At 43.6% G+C, this 17,266-nt stretch overlaps 1 protein-coding gene across 2 annotated transcripts in view; it reads right to left on the bottom strand.

Annotated features, from left to right (window-relative positions):
• Positions 1–6,630: 6,630 nt before the first annotated feature.
• The window catches only part of CDK19 (cyclin dependent kinase 19), a 111,588-nt gene continuing 100,952 nt past the window's right edge, over positions 6,631–17,266 (bottom strand). For both annotated transcript variants that reach the window (XM_068677711.1, XM_068677710.1), the window contains 2 exons: positions 14,324–14,590; positions 6,631–10,795 (listed from right to left, as the gene is read on the bottom strand). In XM_068677711.1, coding sequence (XP_068533812.1) covers positions 10,664–10,795; positions 14,324–14,590 — 399 coding nt within the window. In that variant the 3' untranslated portion in view covers positions 6,631–10,663. The remainder of the gene's footprint in view (positions 10,796–14,323; positions 14,591–17,266) is intronic.

Raw genomic sequence — 17,266 nt, 5'->3', positions numbered from 1 at the left:
TGCCCCATCAGAGGGCCCCGGTGCAGCAGCAGAGCTGGGGAGCTGCTGCCCCTTCCCCACACACACTGAGCTTCCCCAGAGAGCTGCACGCGAGGTGCTGATGTCCTGAGCATCATCCCAGCAGAAAAATAAAAAACTAAACCCACAACCACAGCGGGCAGCACCGAGTGGTTGAGTGCAGCCCAGCTTTTCACAGAGAGGGACGAAGAGAAGCAAGAAGGAGCCAAGAGCAGGACCAAGGTCTGGGTCTTCTGCTGCAGCCCCTACATGGGGGCTGCCCGGTGTCCTCTGTCACCAGCAGGATGCTGCAAGCAGCTGGCATAGCAGGAGGGGCAAGCACAGGTTTGGCTTTTTGCAGCTCCCTGCCGAGCCCCAGCCGTCCCGTGGGATTTGCCAGCAGATGGCAGGCAACCCCTGGCAGAGGTCCTGCTCACCCTGCCTGGCTGCTCAGCTCCTCAGCCCCATCCACACGGCAAAATCCTCTCCTTCCAGCCCTCCTGCCCCTTTTCCCCTGCGGCCCGGTGCCAAGCACAGCACCCGGAGGTGAGGATGGGTGCAGGGAGGCTTGGTGGGAGCTGGCAGCACTGTGAGGAGGTGGGTGAGGAGCCAGGAGAAAAAGAAAAAAAAAAAAAAAAAGAAAAAAAAAGGCAACTGCTGGGGCATCTATTTTGTTTTCAAGCCTCTAGTAAAAGCCAGATCAGACTGCAGCAGCTCTGCTCTGAGGCCAGGCAGCGCAGCCAGCACAAGCCAGCTCTCCAAAAGGCTCTGGGAAAGCAATTGGCTCCGACCCGTGCTCAAGCTGCTTGTGGTTTAGGCGATGGAGAGCCCTCAGCCAAACTCCTGTCAAGAAACGTGAATTTCAACATCTGCATGGAGCTCTCTATCAGGAGGGAAACCCACAAAACACAACCCCTAACTGATAAACAGCGCTGGCTGCCTAAAGAGACACCCGCTGCTGGCAGGGCGGCAAAGCCCCGGCTCTCCCCGGCTCTGCAGGAGGACGTCCTTTTAGGAGGACATCTAGGAGGACATCTAGGAGGATGGCCATTTCGGGGGGCTGGTGGGCAGCAGGGTTTCAGCTTGCACGTGCTCCAGTGTTTCAGTGTCCAAATGTTTCTTCCAAGGGCTTCTCGGGAAGGTCCGGCTATCTTCTCGTGGAGTGGGAAGGTCACCGGAGTCGGTGCAGGTCTTTGGGTGTTTGTCCTGCCCAAAGCTCGGGGCGTGCACTACAATGTGCCATAACCTTAGATGTCCTGACCAGCAAACACCAGAGCTGTCAGGCAGCTCCCTGAGATCGCCAGGACCCAGTAGCGCTGGATCTGGGATGCTGCAGGGAAGCAGAAGGACATGCTTCAAACAAAAACCCTTCCAAAAGCCCTACTGCCACCCAAGCACGGGACTTGCTGGGCCTTCCTAGTGACATCAGCTGGCACATCCCTGCGGGCCCCAATCCTTTTCACATTTTCAGCTGCTTGCTCTCTCCTTAGCAAAGGCGGGATTCACGGTCAGACTTTGGAGAGTTCAGAGAGTTTGCCTGAAGAGACAGAGCTTGCAGAGCGTCCAAGAGAACAGAGCTGAACACCAGGGCCTCTCCCGCCCCAGCAGCAGCAGCCGCAGCCCCTCCCAGCTCACCTCGGGGACTTCTGGCACCTTTCCTGTGACTCCCACTCACTGCAACGCGCGCTGACAGCTTGCATAAGGTGGGCCCGTTGCTCCTGGGGCTTGGGTAATCCTCTCCCTTTCCCATCTCCACACGTGGGCCTCGCAGCTGGAGCTGCCCCGTGACCGCGCGTTGCATTGGAGCAGCAACCCCAAAGGGAACTTCTGCGCCACCCGCACCACTCGCGGAGGACCAACTCAGTGCTTTGCAAACACCACAGCCAACACCCAAACGACTCTTGCAGACGAGATGGTTTGGGCTCAGGGCACCGGGGTCTCGCTCAGGACACCGAGTTTCCCAGCAGCAGCTCCAGCGCTGGCCTGGCACCCCGCTGCTTGCATTACGCGGTGGGGGACGTCTGGCCTGGAGCACCCACGGCTGCCGAGCATCGGGTAAACCTGAAACCCGCCCGCTGAGGGCTCAGCACTGTTATATTTAGCGTGCACTGCTCTTCTGGCTACGCAGGGTATCCGGTTCTGTCACTGCATTTTTGGGGAACAGACTACTCCTTAACTCCGTATTCGGGCATGTGCACGAGAGGAACGAGACGTAGGAAATTCGGTCTTTTTTTTTGTTTTTTAACTCAACAGAAGACTCTCAATGTCAGCACGGTTTTATTAGCCACACCAGCCTAAATAAACTTAGGACGTATCCTAATAACTAATATAAGCATACTTCTGAAGTTCACCTGTCTGGCAAGAGCCCGAAATCCCGAAGCACAAGTGTCTTTCGTTTTGACATCTACCTGTGGCATATGCAGAAACCATCCATGATCCCACAGAAGTAGGGATCCTTCCCACTCTCTTGCCCTGTCCTCTCCACATCCGTGTCACATCCCACGCACTGGAACCTCAGGCCATACAAGGGGAAGACTGAACACCGCTGTGGTGCTCTTTGGATTTGATTTTCCAGGTAGCCCGCAGGCTACACAGAGCCACAGACCAGTGAGCTGCTGCTGTCCCCACAGCACCACACAAAACATCACGAAGGAGCCAGGTAGAACGCAGATGGATTCCCTCAGCTCCGACACAGGAGAAATTGCAGCGATAACACGGTCTGGGAATAGCAGAGCCACTGTGTATTAATAACCGCATGACGCACTGCGGCTGATATACGAGTTTGGCACGCTACGGGGGGAAGAATATGCCTGCCTCTGATCTCGCTGGCAGGGCATTTCTTACACCTTCCAGCACACGCAGCCCACTGACAACTGTTTTATAAGGCTTCCACTAACAAACCCTAGCCGAGCCTTTCTCCGCAGCCCAAATATACGTACACGTTATCACGCGAGGCTGAGTTCTCAGAGATGAAAGCGTGCGGCCGGCGCGCAAACACGGCACACATCAGGATCTCGGGTGACTCAAATACACTTACACAGCTCCAGTATCACGCGGGCTGATAACAGAAGTTACTTCACCCCTGCTGCCCGGACCTGACTGTCTCCAAGGCACAGGGGACTTCCAGCTTTCGCCCAGCAACCCCTGTAAATCCCCGCTGGGACGTACCCACCAGGGCGTGTTAGTAGATGTCTCCATTGTTTCGTTTCATGGGTCGGGATTTGTTTTCTGTGCTTGCGGGATACTGCAAGCTGCAAAAAACACCCAACAATAACAAGAAAAGCTCTTTAACAAAGGCTCTATTATTACCAGGGGGAGCATTTTGAAACCATAAACTATGCAAATATTCATGCATTTATGGGCTGGTAAGTCCAAAGTCCATAAGCTTTTTGGCATGAACGATTGAGTCAGCGTGCTGGCTGTGTGCAGAGCAGTCACTCAAGTCAACTTACCTATGTATAGCTTTTGCAGTTGTGATCCTTTTCTTGAGATAGATGATGCTCTTCAAAACCCAAATGATTTCAAAGAACTGCAGTCATTACACAATGCCATAATATAACACTGCCTGCTTGGATCCCTGCTGTAACAAGAGGGCACCAGCAAGGGAGAAGCCCTCATCTCTTCAGTAACATTCAGACTTTTAGTGCCAAAACCAAACTATTGGAAACCGTCCTTCTTTCTCGTGCACCACTGCAAGAACGACTCACACCATTCCAATAGGTTGAAGAGAGAAAATCACAACTTCACAAATGACTCGTTCTACATCATATTAGATAAAGGCAAGTCCAAAACCAGATGTTTTTGTGCTGTACAGTCTAGCAGTAATAACAAGATCTGACGATCTACAGACATCTCCTAGCACTACCTATCAAAGAGAGCTCCAGGAGACTTGCGGTGAGACTGTAAGCCTTTTATTTCGCAGTTCCCTGGCTCCCTTTTCAGCCAGGGAAGTGTGTTTTCTTTAAAAATCGATTGCTCCGCCACAGACCTGTGAGACCTAAGCGCAGGGGTTAAAGGCCAGCGTCCACTTGTGTAAATCGCCTGCCAGGCTCCGAGCTGACAGCCGAGCCCCTGGCCGGGCCACGCATTCAGAGCAAGAGGTCGTCTTGCCAGAGCTGGGCTGCGCCACGCGGCACTGATAGCAGTGGGAAGTATTTTTAAGAATATATATGTTAAAAATACATTTTCAAACGTATTTAATAGTTCATCGTGTTCTGGCGAACTTCTGATGCCTGAACTTGATAGCTTTATAACGTATATGATGATAGCATTGTAACTTGTATGACCAAAAGGCCACAATATTGTCACTCCTTTCGCTTTCTAACATCCCAAGAAATTCCTGCAAGTGGAAGGAGGGAATTATCTTACCAAGCCATGCATCAGTCAGCAGGACCTGGTCCATGATTAGAACTATTTGCTGAAGAGAGCTACGAAGAATTCCCTTCTTCAGTGCTTCACATGCTGGGTTTTTCATCATGTAAGACCCTTTATTAGTCTTGTGAGACGTAACTACATCGAGGAATCGGTAAAAGGAACCTGCTTTCTTCGTTCCTTATTTAAAAAAATGGTATTTTAAAAATAATGCAGTTTCTCCTTTACTAATGTATTATATTTTTAATAACCCTCACAGCTAGTGTTCACAAAGCAAAATTCCATTCTGAAAACAGACTGGGACAAAGCTGGAGGTTCATGTAACTTCTTGCCAAGCAGCACTAGAAGATGTTGTAGGTAAAGGAACATACTGCTGAATATTGCCTGTAGCCGTGTGTTCACTCCATGCAACATGTGTGTATTTACACGCTCCCAAATTCTCTGTCCCCTTCAAGAGACTTTGAAGAACATGCTACAAATCAATCACAGAAACGGCCTCTTACAGACCATGCAACACACTTAGCAGCACAAAGCTGGAGAAACATCCTATAGCATTCCAAGAGAAGCACATTATATAAAATGTATTAGGCCGGTTGGCGTTGCTTTCAGACTTCAAATCCTAATGGCTCTATTTTTCAAATGGATCTACCCTGGGTTATCTTGAATATCTGCAACACAAAGCTGCGGTACTCACACGGCAATTTCAACAGCTCAGCCATAACCGCACACATATCTTTCATAACCTTGGTGGTGGTTTTAATCTACCTCAAACAATTATTGCTCCAGTAAGTATTTATTTGGCCACTGAAACAATCATCGTAGTCATCATGCAATAATACTTTTCTTTGTTCCTATAAAATAATAAAATAAAATGAAGCTTTTTTTTTTTTTCTGTACTTCTTTAAAGTCTTAAACAAGGACATGAAGTTCTCTGGAATGCAAAAGAGCAGTACCTACCTGTTAAAAACATTACAGGTAAAGCACCAAAATGTTTTGGCTACTGGAATGGTGCTTGCTGAAGCTCCAAGTGTAGCCAGATCAAACTGATAGTATTCGGCACCAAGACCACGTTTTCTGTGTTCAAAGAGCACGTGAAAATTGCTTCTCACGCTACTCCTGCATATTGACCTGTAGTAAAACAACAGTGGGTGTGCAGAGAGGTGTCAGATGGATGGATGCAGACAGACTGGGGGGTACAAGGAAACGCCGAGGCAGCATCATTAACACAATAGGTACGTACGACTCACACCACACCAGTGGCTCAAAAGATTAAGCTTCCATAGATACCAAATTAAATATTGGCATTCCAAAACATGCCACTTTCCTTTCCTAAAATTACAGCTGATGAAACCTGCCATTCAGCTGATCATTTAGGCTTACATATGAATCCTTCTGAGGATCCTGTGCCCAGTAAGTATGGCCTAACATGAATTTACATCTTTCTCGGAGAAAGACATTACAAGTATAAAACCAATCCTTGGAAATATTATGGACAAATCATTCATAATTCCTCTGTTAGTATTGCCCTTGTGCAAAAGGCTAATCCCGATCTTACCTTTGTGCAGGGAAGTGAATCCTCTTTATTAATGGCATCTGTAGTGCAAGTAAACCCCAACCACTCTTACCTGCGTATCTGTTACGGAGAAACCAGTGGGATTTTTGGAGTAAGTTAACTTTCTGTCTGCAAAACAGCAACTAGATGGGATAGAAATACACAGATAAGCAAAGCACACAAAAATCCCCTTTGAAAAACAGCAGCGTGCTCTACCTCGTACTCTCCACGTCGCCAGCTGAAATCCTTGAAATCCTGCAAGGTCCGGTGGGAGGAATAAGCAAGAGGACATTTAGGCTCAGCATGCAGTAACAAAGCGTTCCTTTCTATCCCATTTATTTATTTGTTTTTCCTCCCAGAAGACAAATCTGTAGGATTGTCATGCTGGTAACAATGAGCCTCGACAAGCGGCATCAGCGTGGCACGCCGGAACAACTTTTCAGCAGAGGACAAAACCTAAAGAGAAGCATCCCGTCCTTGCTGTTTTCCACAAGGCTTCATTCTGTTCCGATAGACACATCACCATGAATATCCTCGTGGGCATTTTAAACGCTATAATTTCAGCTCTGAGGTTTTGCAAGCTTTGTTTTGTGTGGTGCATGCGATCATAAACATCCTGAATATAATTACAACTGCAATTTTGCGGGCTGTATTTTTCCCTCTTTGTAGCCCAAAGCCAATGTTTACAGAAACTTTTCAGCACGCTGATGTGATTTCAACTTTTTATTATTATTACAAATGTATATTATTTTATTAAAAAAATTCACACTGAAGCAAAGTCAATTCCATTTCATTACAACCAAGAATATAAAATAAATGCGATGAACTCAGAGTTTCGTTTTAACAGTCATTTTGAGAGTGACATCAGGACAACTTAAAAGCAGTAAACTCTTCACTCTAGAATGAGAAAAGTATTTCGCTTTGTGGCTTGGCTAACCCACCGGCACGGCCATCGCCGAGTGTGGCCACCACTGGTCGGAGGCGGCAGCGCTTTGTGGCAGCACGGGGCGCGTACACAGCAGCTCCTAACGAAAACTACAGAAATGAAAGATGCGTGCATGAAGGTATTAGGAAAAAAAAAAAAAAAAAAAGTAACTGAGTAGAGACAGGCACACTTCCACAAAGAGTAAACATGGGAAAATACAGCTAGAACAATTTTGAAAAGTATACTACCTTACATATATAAAAAGTTCTTTAAATTGCTGTTAAAAAGGACACGTTCTGTCCACATTTTGTGTAATACTTTTTAGTGTCTACACAAGACAAATTTTTAAAAAAATTAAATAGTATTAATTTACTACTAAATATTTAGGAGATAACAGTGCATTAAGGACTTCTTTTCATATAGTAATACACATCGCTCCTGTCTGGCGACATTTTTTTTTTTTTTTAGAAGATTACGTATGGCCTTATGTACAATACATTTATTTAATCCTAAAACAATTCTTTGCTTCATGGTGTTAAAGTACCATTCCTGAAGATTACGAAGGGGAACTAGGCTTATTATGTTCATATAAAATATTATACATATTTGACCACTTTTGGCTTCCCGCCACCCCTCCCCGCTAAGGATGCTCTTCCCTCCCCCTCCCCGGGTACAGTGTCACAGACACAGTGCAGGACTCGCAGCTTTCCTTGTTATTTCTCCTTCTTTGTGCAGTTCAGCAGCTTGCCCTGCCCTCCTGCACACAAAAAGGAGCGACCACCCCTGCTGGGGTCCCTCGCCTCGCCACGTCCCGCTGTGAAACACTGCGGTGGGGATAGAGAGCTCATGGGCGAAGGCAAAGCTGGGAGTACGAACCGAACTGCAGAAACTAGCATAAAAGTGACGTGGTCCTGGCTTCCCATGACACACCACACAGTTCACTCCCTAAAACCTCAAGACATGACCCCTGAAAAGCAAGGCTTCTTTCACAATGACTGCCATCGCCCCCAAAACGCACAGCAAGCGCGCAAGAAAAGGCAAATTATTTCCCAACCAGGAGACAGAAAGAAACGAGAGGAGCATGCACAGCGCACATTTCCCAGCAGACTCCTTTGCTTTTGCTCACTCTCCTTCCAGTTGTTACTTCGAAAGCAACAGGAGTCAGCTCAGCTCCGTGTGTGTGCACAAAATCTAGAAGGGACTGGGCAGGGCCCGTCTACCTGGTGTAGCAGATGCAGAAATATCCGCTCAGCTTGGGCACAGGGCATGGCAGTTGCTCTAGAAGCTGGAAGCTCACTCAATCGAAGGACCTTACAGTGCTGGGAAGGCTCACACTACACACAGGTTCATCTACACCGTGGTTTTGCCTTGCTGGCACAAGAGCCCGGCACAACCACACGGTAAGGTGTCTCCTCGCCGCTGCGTGAACGCTGATCCTCAGCCTCAGGTCACAGCAGGGAAAAAGAAACGTCAGGAAGAGACAAAAAGATCTGGGGCAAACTGAGAGGAACAGGAGGGGACAACAATTACTCTGCCATGGGTTAACTTGCAGAGATGTGAAATGCATTTCACAAATATATTAAAAAAAATGATGCTTCATGGCATTGGCCAAATGTCCAGTAGCTCAAGGTACCTCAGCTAACATCAGTAAGAGGTGGGACACTGGATTTATGGGAAGAATGTAACCCCAGATTCACTGCAATGAAATAATTAAAAGCTGACCTTCCCAACAGGCTACTGGGGTACATGTAGCATTTCAAGGGCTACACATTAGAAATATCCTCTGGGAGACCGTTTTTCCCCAGAAAACAAATGTGATTATTTTTCTTTCAAATTGCTTCCTTTCCTTTTTACCACCTTCTTACCTATTTGATGACAAAAGCAGGTTTTGGTCACTCTTCTAGAGAAGCTGGGTGCGGTCAAAACCACAGGATGGTGGACATGTCCAAACTAAGCCAACAGCTAGCAAAAAAGCATGAGAACAACACATTTTCGAGGGGGAAAGGGACACTAAAGGTGATCAGGAGATCAAATCCAGGAGAATTAAGCTCCAGCCTGGCTGTGATAAAAAACATTCTCCTGACAGCAAACAGATCCAACAGCATTTTGCTGGGGCTGATCACAACTTCAGTGTGAACATGTGCAGGTATATACAATTATTATTATTATTATTATTATTTTTCTATGGGTACAGGACAGAGGAGGGCACAGAATTATGATTGTAACATTGACTGTTTACATATAAACTCTTCTCACTGTACCTCTTCTCTGAGCACCAGTTTTAGAAGCTCACCGACGCGACATTGCTGGTAGCTTTCTAACCGCATTAATATATTTTTTTCCAGGTTTTCTGCAAGAAGAATCAGCCTTATTTCTGAAGGCTGGAGGAAAAACGAAGCTGTCCCAAATTATATGTTGTGTCTCTCCGAATAACTGTGGTTACAGAAGTTGGACAATGATCCTCTGATTATGCTTCTGAACTCTGCTTATTTACTGGGGATTTTCTGCCAGCTACCCATCCACTTACAGTCCTTAGGCACAATCAAAACATGTTTGCTCTAGGGAAAAAGAAACATTTCAGTGCAATCAAGCGCATCTGGTGTAACTAATCTGGGTTAATCACAGCAATGTGAGGGACACAGAGTATGCATTACAAACATGAAAAAGGAAGAATTTTCAACATGCTTCTCAAACTGCACAATAATTTCTCTTCGTTATTAATTCTAACATAAAATGATTAAATGTATTTGTTTTTATAAGTCTTGGTATTTCTGTCACACTCGGGAATGTGAAAGAGAAGCTAAGTTGATAGAACTCTCGCATACATTAATCAGCTGCTTAACAGAAAAACAAGCCACCAACCACATTCCTCCTGAAATTTGAGGGCAGTAAATACATTTTCCTGACTATTTTGGTGTCCAGCCTGGGAAGACATTCCTTTCTTCTGTTTCCAACAAATCCTGAAAGCATCTCCTTGTTCTGTGACTGTCCTGGTTTCATTTAAAACAACGCTTAATTTAAAACTAGTCAGAGCATGATCACTGTGATTTCAAGAATTCAATGTGAATGAGTTAAGAAATATCAGCAATCTTCTGTTTGGTGTTCAGTCCAGTAGCAAGAAGCATATCTGTCACTGCAGAGACTTGGGTTGTTTTTTTCTTTTTCATTTTTCTTTTTTTTTTCTTTTTCTTTTTTAATTTTTATTTTTTTTAAGACCTCGCCTGAAAACTAGACTAATAAAAACAGAATAGTAAAATACTCTGGAACAGTAAAATTTTGCTGTTCTTGACATCCATGAGCAAAACAGTAATATCCCGTGAAAATAACATAGTGCTTTAAAAAGGTGCAATATACCTGTATAGCTAAACTGGTTTGCCTAGTATAAAACTAACTATATACAAGCTTGAAAGCCTGGGAGTTCAAGATTTTAAAACTTTAAAATCCCATCAAAGAGATTGAAAAGACAGATTTATGGCAATCACTACAGCATAAGGAAGGTGCACCAGGAATCCTTCAAAATTCCAAAGGTTAAAGAAGTTAAGTGCTGGGTTCAGATCAGAAGGGTTCATTAGAGTAACCACAATGGAGCACATGCAAGGGAGGGAGGAAGGAAAACTTCACGAGAATCTCCTTTATGGCAATAAAGGGGCAGGAAAAAAAAAAGTCTTCAGTAAGTAAAGTTTTCCTTTTGCAATTGTGAATTTTAATTCTGCATCATAGTTTGTGTTTTTGGTTCTTCTCATCGTTATGAACTTCATATTGCTGGAGTCTTCTGGCTTTTAGTCCATTCTTTTTTTGAGTGCAGTCTCTTAAGCCTCTCAGTACCTGTGAGACTGGTGAGATTGATGGTACTGAGAGCTCTGCTGAGATGATGTGGAATAGCCCATTGTACTCTGGGACTGAGAAGATCCCTGAATGTTGCTTTGGTAACTCAGGCGTGAGCTGGAGTGCTGGAGAAAAAGAGAATGGGAACAGGGGAATGAAAACCAGCCTGTTAGGACCATGCAGCGCAGGAAACTTTCAGCCTCTCTGAAGCTAATTAAAATTTGACTGTTGGAGAAACTAACTAAAACAGTGTTGCTGTTTAAAGTCCCATAAAATCTGCTCTGTAATCAGGCTTAACACACCACAAAAAGTACACCACGTCACTGGCAGATATCTGAATGTACTGCATGGGCACACCTATTTCTGAAGGAAAAATACACAAGACAAAGCAGAGAAAAATGCACAAGACAAAAGAGAAAACAGCTGTTTCTTAAACTTACGTCTCTCATTATTGTAAGCACTATTAATGCAACAACAAACAACTACCAGTACCAAAAGCACCCTTTTCAAGATAGGCAATACTAAAACAGTACAGAGAAATACCTTAGTCTGTCCCTTAGAAAAAGAAAATCATAACTTAGGAACTACTTAATTTATCTAACAAAAAAAAATGTCCAGTAAGATAAAGTATTATAATTTTAGGTGAGTCTTTCAACCTGCTGCCTCATCTACTGGAAACAAAAAGAGCTTCTTAGTATGTTCAAATTTATATGTATGTACTAAATGTTTTTTCCCCTCCACTCTTAGAGATGTTAGCTCAGTGGACCTCAATCTCAGCAAGCCAAATTCATGGATCATTTGTGACCTCCAGCCTGCTTAATTTGCATGTTTATTACCATATATATTCCTCGTCAAGAATTAATAATGAGCTGCAAAATCACGTAAAGCTGCAAAATCACTTGTATGAGAAGTACTGCTCAATGGATAGGAGACTCTCTAGCAAGGTAAATCCCATCCCAATCCACAAGAACGGAGTGTCTACAAAAAATATACTATTTAAACAGCTAACAATTTCTTTTCAACAAAATTAAGTGCAGGGTCCTTCAATAAAGATCTCTGTTCACTGTCTAGGGGATTGTTCTACCTGGCTACACCCAAGTCATCAGCAAGACTGTGAGAAACTATAATCATCATAAAAAGAGTGTAAAAAACTATATTCTGATTAAATATAAAAATTAGGAGCTACAGAAAACCTCTGGAGAAGTCTGAATTCTGAATGGAAATCCCACAGATAAAGCAGGTCCATAACACAGCATTCTCCACAACTGCTCAGCGAAGGTAAGAGCCAAATTGGTGGTCTCATCTACCCACCAGATCCCAACTAGGAGAGCTGTGGAAGCATCCTGGCAACTTCTCAGCTGGATGATGAAGGGTAAAAACCTAAAGTTCAGGCAATGTAAAACTTCTGCCCTTTCTTTTCCTGTACACAGTTTATATTCTTTAATTTCAGATAAACTAGAACCGTACTAAAACCTAAAAATAATTGCATTACTTTTTGTGTTCTGCCTAAACACAGGAAAATGGAGATTGGTTTGCAGGTGAAACACTGCACTGCTAGAGACATAACTGTCCTGTCCTGCAGACCACTGTATCTCACTGTGGTATCTGGATAACCAGTAGATTGCATTGAATAACTTCACTTGTTAGCAAGGGTCAGTCTGGGAGGTAACAGCTTTATAGGAACTAGTTCTGGATGGAAAGCATCAGCTTACTGCGATAAGCAAAAAACCTGAGGTCTCATAAGGAATGCTCAGTAAAATTCAACAAAAATTCCTACTGTCATTTTTACAAGTAACATATATTGTTGCTGGTGAACTACAAAAAAATCTCAAATGAGATTTTAGATCACTGTCTAAATGAAGCTCAACGCAAGAGGATTCTTCCTACTTCTGAGTAAGATAAAAAGGAGTAAAACTAATGCCATGAGACTACAAGAACATATTAATTTGCCTGTGCTTATTTTTGTTCTGCAGAAGAGAATTTGCTGCCTTTTTTTAAAAAAAAACAAAGTCAGACTTGTACAAATTGCCGACATTCCTTTTGCAAACAGAAGACAGCCAGCTAGAATTTAAGGGCAGATAGCCAAATACAAGTGTAAAAAAGGATAATCAGACCATATAATTTAGCAAGTGACGTAACGAGAACATACAGATCATTATTTTGATGCCTATGCTGTTAAAGTTTAGAAGGAAGGACCATAGGGGGTAAAAAGGAGTCTTAACTATCTCAAAAAATGGGATTTAGACTGCTAAAAACTTGTAAGTGGGAAGCCTGCCAACATTTCAGAGAGCTCTGTAAAGTTTCTATAATGGACATCATCAAATGCAGCACACCAGTCCTCAAAATACAGACCAAAACAGGCCAGCCATAAATACTGTGTAGTCAGACAGCTGTAGTGATCTGTCCAGACCTCAAGGTTGTCTGGAACTTTTCAAAACAAAAAAATAAAACAACAAAAAAAAACTACCTTGTTGTCTTTACCCTTAAGTTGCCCTCAATGCCTTCGTGATCATTTGTAATTAGGAGTAAAACAGAACTGAGAGAAAAATGTCTGGCACTGGGAAATCAATTGTGTGTGGAGGAGGTCTGGATGGGTAAGTCACAGCAATTCCAGAGCTGTTTTTTTTTAAAAAATAAAAAATAAAAAAATAATCTGCTTATTTAAGTTTAAAGTAGCCTGAACAGCATTCTCCAAGGTGGTGTCCACTTGAAGCAGACAGAATCCCTAACATCTGTCAAAATATACTCTTACTAGCTACCTTTCTATTATTCTGCTTTCAGCTTCTTACTGTTCTGGTGAGCATATATTCACCGGTATTGAAGAACATGGTTCAATCAACACTTACTGTGTTGATTTACAAACATACATGATTTTATAAACATACAAACTCTATGTTTAGTGCAAGTCACTTTTTCAGTGGAAAATATTTTAGTAAGCATCGACAAGTATGCGAGTCAAAAAAAAAGACCTCAGTGATGCTGCTTTTACTTCTGAAAACAGGAAATCCATTCAATGGTCGCATTAGGAATAATGCATGTTTATGCCCTGCTTCAGCATGAATCATACTGATGAACCAAAACATCATTCCTGTGCTAACATGCATTTTCTCTTTAACTTTAGAAGTAGATTTAACAAAATATTAGAATAAACTACAGAATTATTCCATAGGTTTGATGATGTGAGGTAGAATGAAGCAGAAATCAGATGGAAAAGCCTAGCTCTGATTTTGCTTTTGCTTCTCAGGCTTTGCTTCTCACACAGGATTTAATCTTTCCAAGAGCCAAGCACTCTGAGCTTGATCTAATGCAGCATTTACATTCATGAAATAGTTCCCCTGGTTTCAGTATGATTACTTTCAAAGAAACCTAAGCACATGTTTAAGTGCTTTCCTGGAGCGGACCAGTCCTCAACCCTTTACAGGGTGCAGCGAGTATAACTCATATTCCATTGAAAATTACTCACCATAGCACAAAACCTTTTTACAGCCCTAATAGGCTTTAAGCCTGCATTTTTATCTAATGTATCAGAGCATGCCTGCTCAGGTTACAAGAAAAAAAAAATCATTAAAATACAATCCCTTCTCGCAGAGGGGAAGGGAGAAAACGACATTCTGGCTCTACGTTATCGGAAGGGGCATGAACCCGAGAGGTACCTGATAATCTGAAGGCATGACAGGCCCGCCTGAGTTAGCGCCTGAAGGCCCTATGCGTGGTTTCTTGTTTGGAGGCACCTGGTTGAGGCTGGAGTCCTGGCTGTGCTGGAGCCCGGCGCCTGCGCCCCCGGCGCCCGTGCCCGCGCCGCCGGCCGTCCCGTTGGTTTGGGTGCTGTTCTGCTGCTGCTGCTGCGGCGGCTGCGGCGCGGCCTGCGGCTGCTGCTGAGGTGCTGCTTGCTGCTGATGTTGGTTCTGCTGCTGCTGATTCTAGGGGGAAGAAGAGACACCACACCGTTACCTACGCTGGGCTCGGCCGTCCCCGTGATGGGGCCGCGGCGCCGTGCCCATGGGGCAGGCCCAGCCGCTCTCTGGGATAGCACGGCAAGGCTTTCACGTCTCAAATGTGGGGTGTTCAGCTCGTGGTTCACCTTCATTTTTTGTTGTGGTTGTGTTTTGTGAACAAAGCAAGCTCCACGAAAACCGGAATGAGAATCTGGTGATTTCTGCAGCGAGCACTCAGCCCTGACGAGCAGAGAGGAGGGTGGAAGGAGCTCTCTATAAAGCCGTAATCACCTAATGAGCCGAATCAAAAAACCCCCAAATTTCACTAGTGCTCAGCGGCAGATGTGGTGAACCACAGTCAATTATTCTAAAGTGCTTCAACAGCCCCGCTCGCTCCGAATCCAAACCACTTTTCCAATTTTCACAAATGACACAATAACGCAGTCATGCAAATAATCCGAAGGAGGCTGGCAGCGACACTGCCAGAAAGGTAAGCAAACCGAGACCGGGGAAATCACATAATTTCTTCCAGGTTGCGAGGAAATTTTGTGGCAGAACCAGTGTGGTGCCGTGCCCCTTTTGCTCTCCTGTGTTTTCAAAAGCACGTTGGAAAAAGCGGTGCGCTGGGAATGCAGCCCATGCGTGGACCGCATCTCAGAAACGATGACAATCAATTGCCACCAGCACAAAATTGATGCTCTCAGCCCCGAGAAGGCATTTCGTTACCTCAGACAAATGACATAAACATCTGTGTCTGTGACATTCACCGCCATGGTTTCCCAAGACACATTCAAATCAAATTTGCAGTGATGTATTTATTCAAGATTACAAAGAAGCCTTGCATCTCCAAGGAGTTGGAGATGTCTTCTATTTCCATCCCACATTTAGCAAGAACAGTAATATATCCTGCCAGGAGCAGTCCTCAAATCCCATCCCAGTCAGATTCTGCTTCCAGGGAGACTTACTCTTAAAGGTTTACGTCACGCTAGCTTGTCATAAAATTTGTTAAGAAGCAATTTATCCTTTAAATAATGGTTTGGGCTTCACTTATACAAACAAGCACCAATAACTAAGGCAGTGTTTGTGCTGGATTCTGAGCTTTGTATTTTCATAGGGATGTTGGGATGCGAGCAAGGTGATTGATACTGTGCAAGCTGAAAAACTGCAGTTTTGTTAACTGTAAAAAAATACAGCAGGAACTCTCACAATTAAGCACCACGGTTCATCATGGGTCTCATGTTTGGCTCTTTGGACATTAGCACAAAGTTTAGCTGACTATATATATCCACAGGTCAGTTTATTTTATGGTGATTCTTAAATAAACACTATACAAGATCTAAAGTTAGCAACATATGACCACTTGCCATTTATCAGACACGTTACCAAAATTAAATTCTGATCCTAACATAATTTTAATGAGGGAAGAGTCCTTTCATTTTGTTTTACAAACTCTCAGCTTAGCTTTGCTGACTAACAATTAGCCACGCTGAGGAAAGGATGCTTATGTTAAAGATTATTCAATTAAGATGGGAGTGCCAAATAAACAAACAAAGAAAACTCCTCTGTATTTCCTAAGGCTATACAAGGGCTTTTGTTTTAAAAACAAATCAGAAACTAACTCTATCATAAATAAATAAATAAGGCCTTTCTCTTGCAACATCATCAGAAAGAAACAAAGCATGGAACAGATCCAGTGTTCAGGATATTCTTTACCTTCGCATTTTCTACGCTGTGAGAACAGATTCAATGAGTAATGCAGAACTTAAGTTACCTACACGGTCTGAAAAACTTTTATTTGGAGTGTGCGTAAATACGTGACTGTCCCCAGCGATCTCAAAGATTATTTATATAATGGCTGTTTTAAATATAAACATTCCATTGTTATTTCTTCCCAATGCTCCCATGGAAAAGACAGATACTTACTTTTAAATACACTGCCTAAACAAAAGCCAGAGTCATTTTAATTCATAAAGCTTGTTCTTATTTTTAAAGTTGTGCGAGTTAGAGCAGCACCAGTAACTAAATTACAATCAAATCAGTGTCATGACTTTGATTTTATTTTTGCTTGGGTTTATCAGTTTCCTCTTTTTGAATAACTATCTGGACAAAAAAATCCAGAACGTTACCACTTGTTCTCAGTACAGAAGAATCCACAATTTCTGTTCTAAAAACAAAATCTGCTGTCTGAAACGTACCACGAGAGGCACCCGTTTAAACTCAGCTAGTTTCTCATGCAACAAGGAAAATCTGAAAAGAGAAGATGCACGTAGTCTAAAAGTTTCTCAAAACAGTAACAGTCCTCTTATAGCCCTCAGGTAATTACAGTTTATGGTTGTTTTCTTCACATTTTGCTAGCTATACCTTTCAATTGGTGCCTCATGGTACACCATCACACGCTATAGCACTCTTGTTCAGCCTCCACACCATGATGGGACAATCACTGCTGTCACGTAGCACAGCTGAACTCAGATAAGTTGCAAACACACCACAACTTACTATGCACGCAAACAAGATCTTGCTCGTGTCTAAGGGACTATGGGAAAGAGGGTATTCGGAGTGGATTGTCACTACAGAACAGTTCATGCTCCTTAATACTCTTTTGTCTGAGGGCCCTTAGAACACGATCAGGAAACGGCGTGCAGATGGATGAAATGTTCTGAT

This window comes from Anas acuta, chromosome 3 (assembly GCF_963932015.1).
Source record: "Anas acuta chromosome 3, bAnaAcu1.1, whole genome shotgun sequence".
NCBI classification, from domain to species: Eukaryota; Metazoa; Chordata; class Aves; order Anseriformes; family Anatidae; genus Anas; species Anas acuta.
Note: the sequence above shows the minus strand (reverse complement) of the source record. Positions and strands in the feature narration are given on the sequence as shown.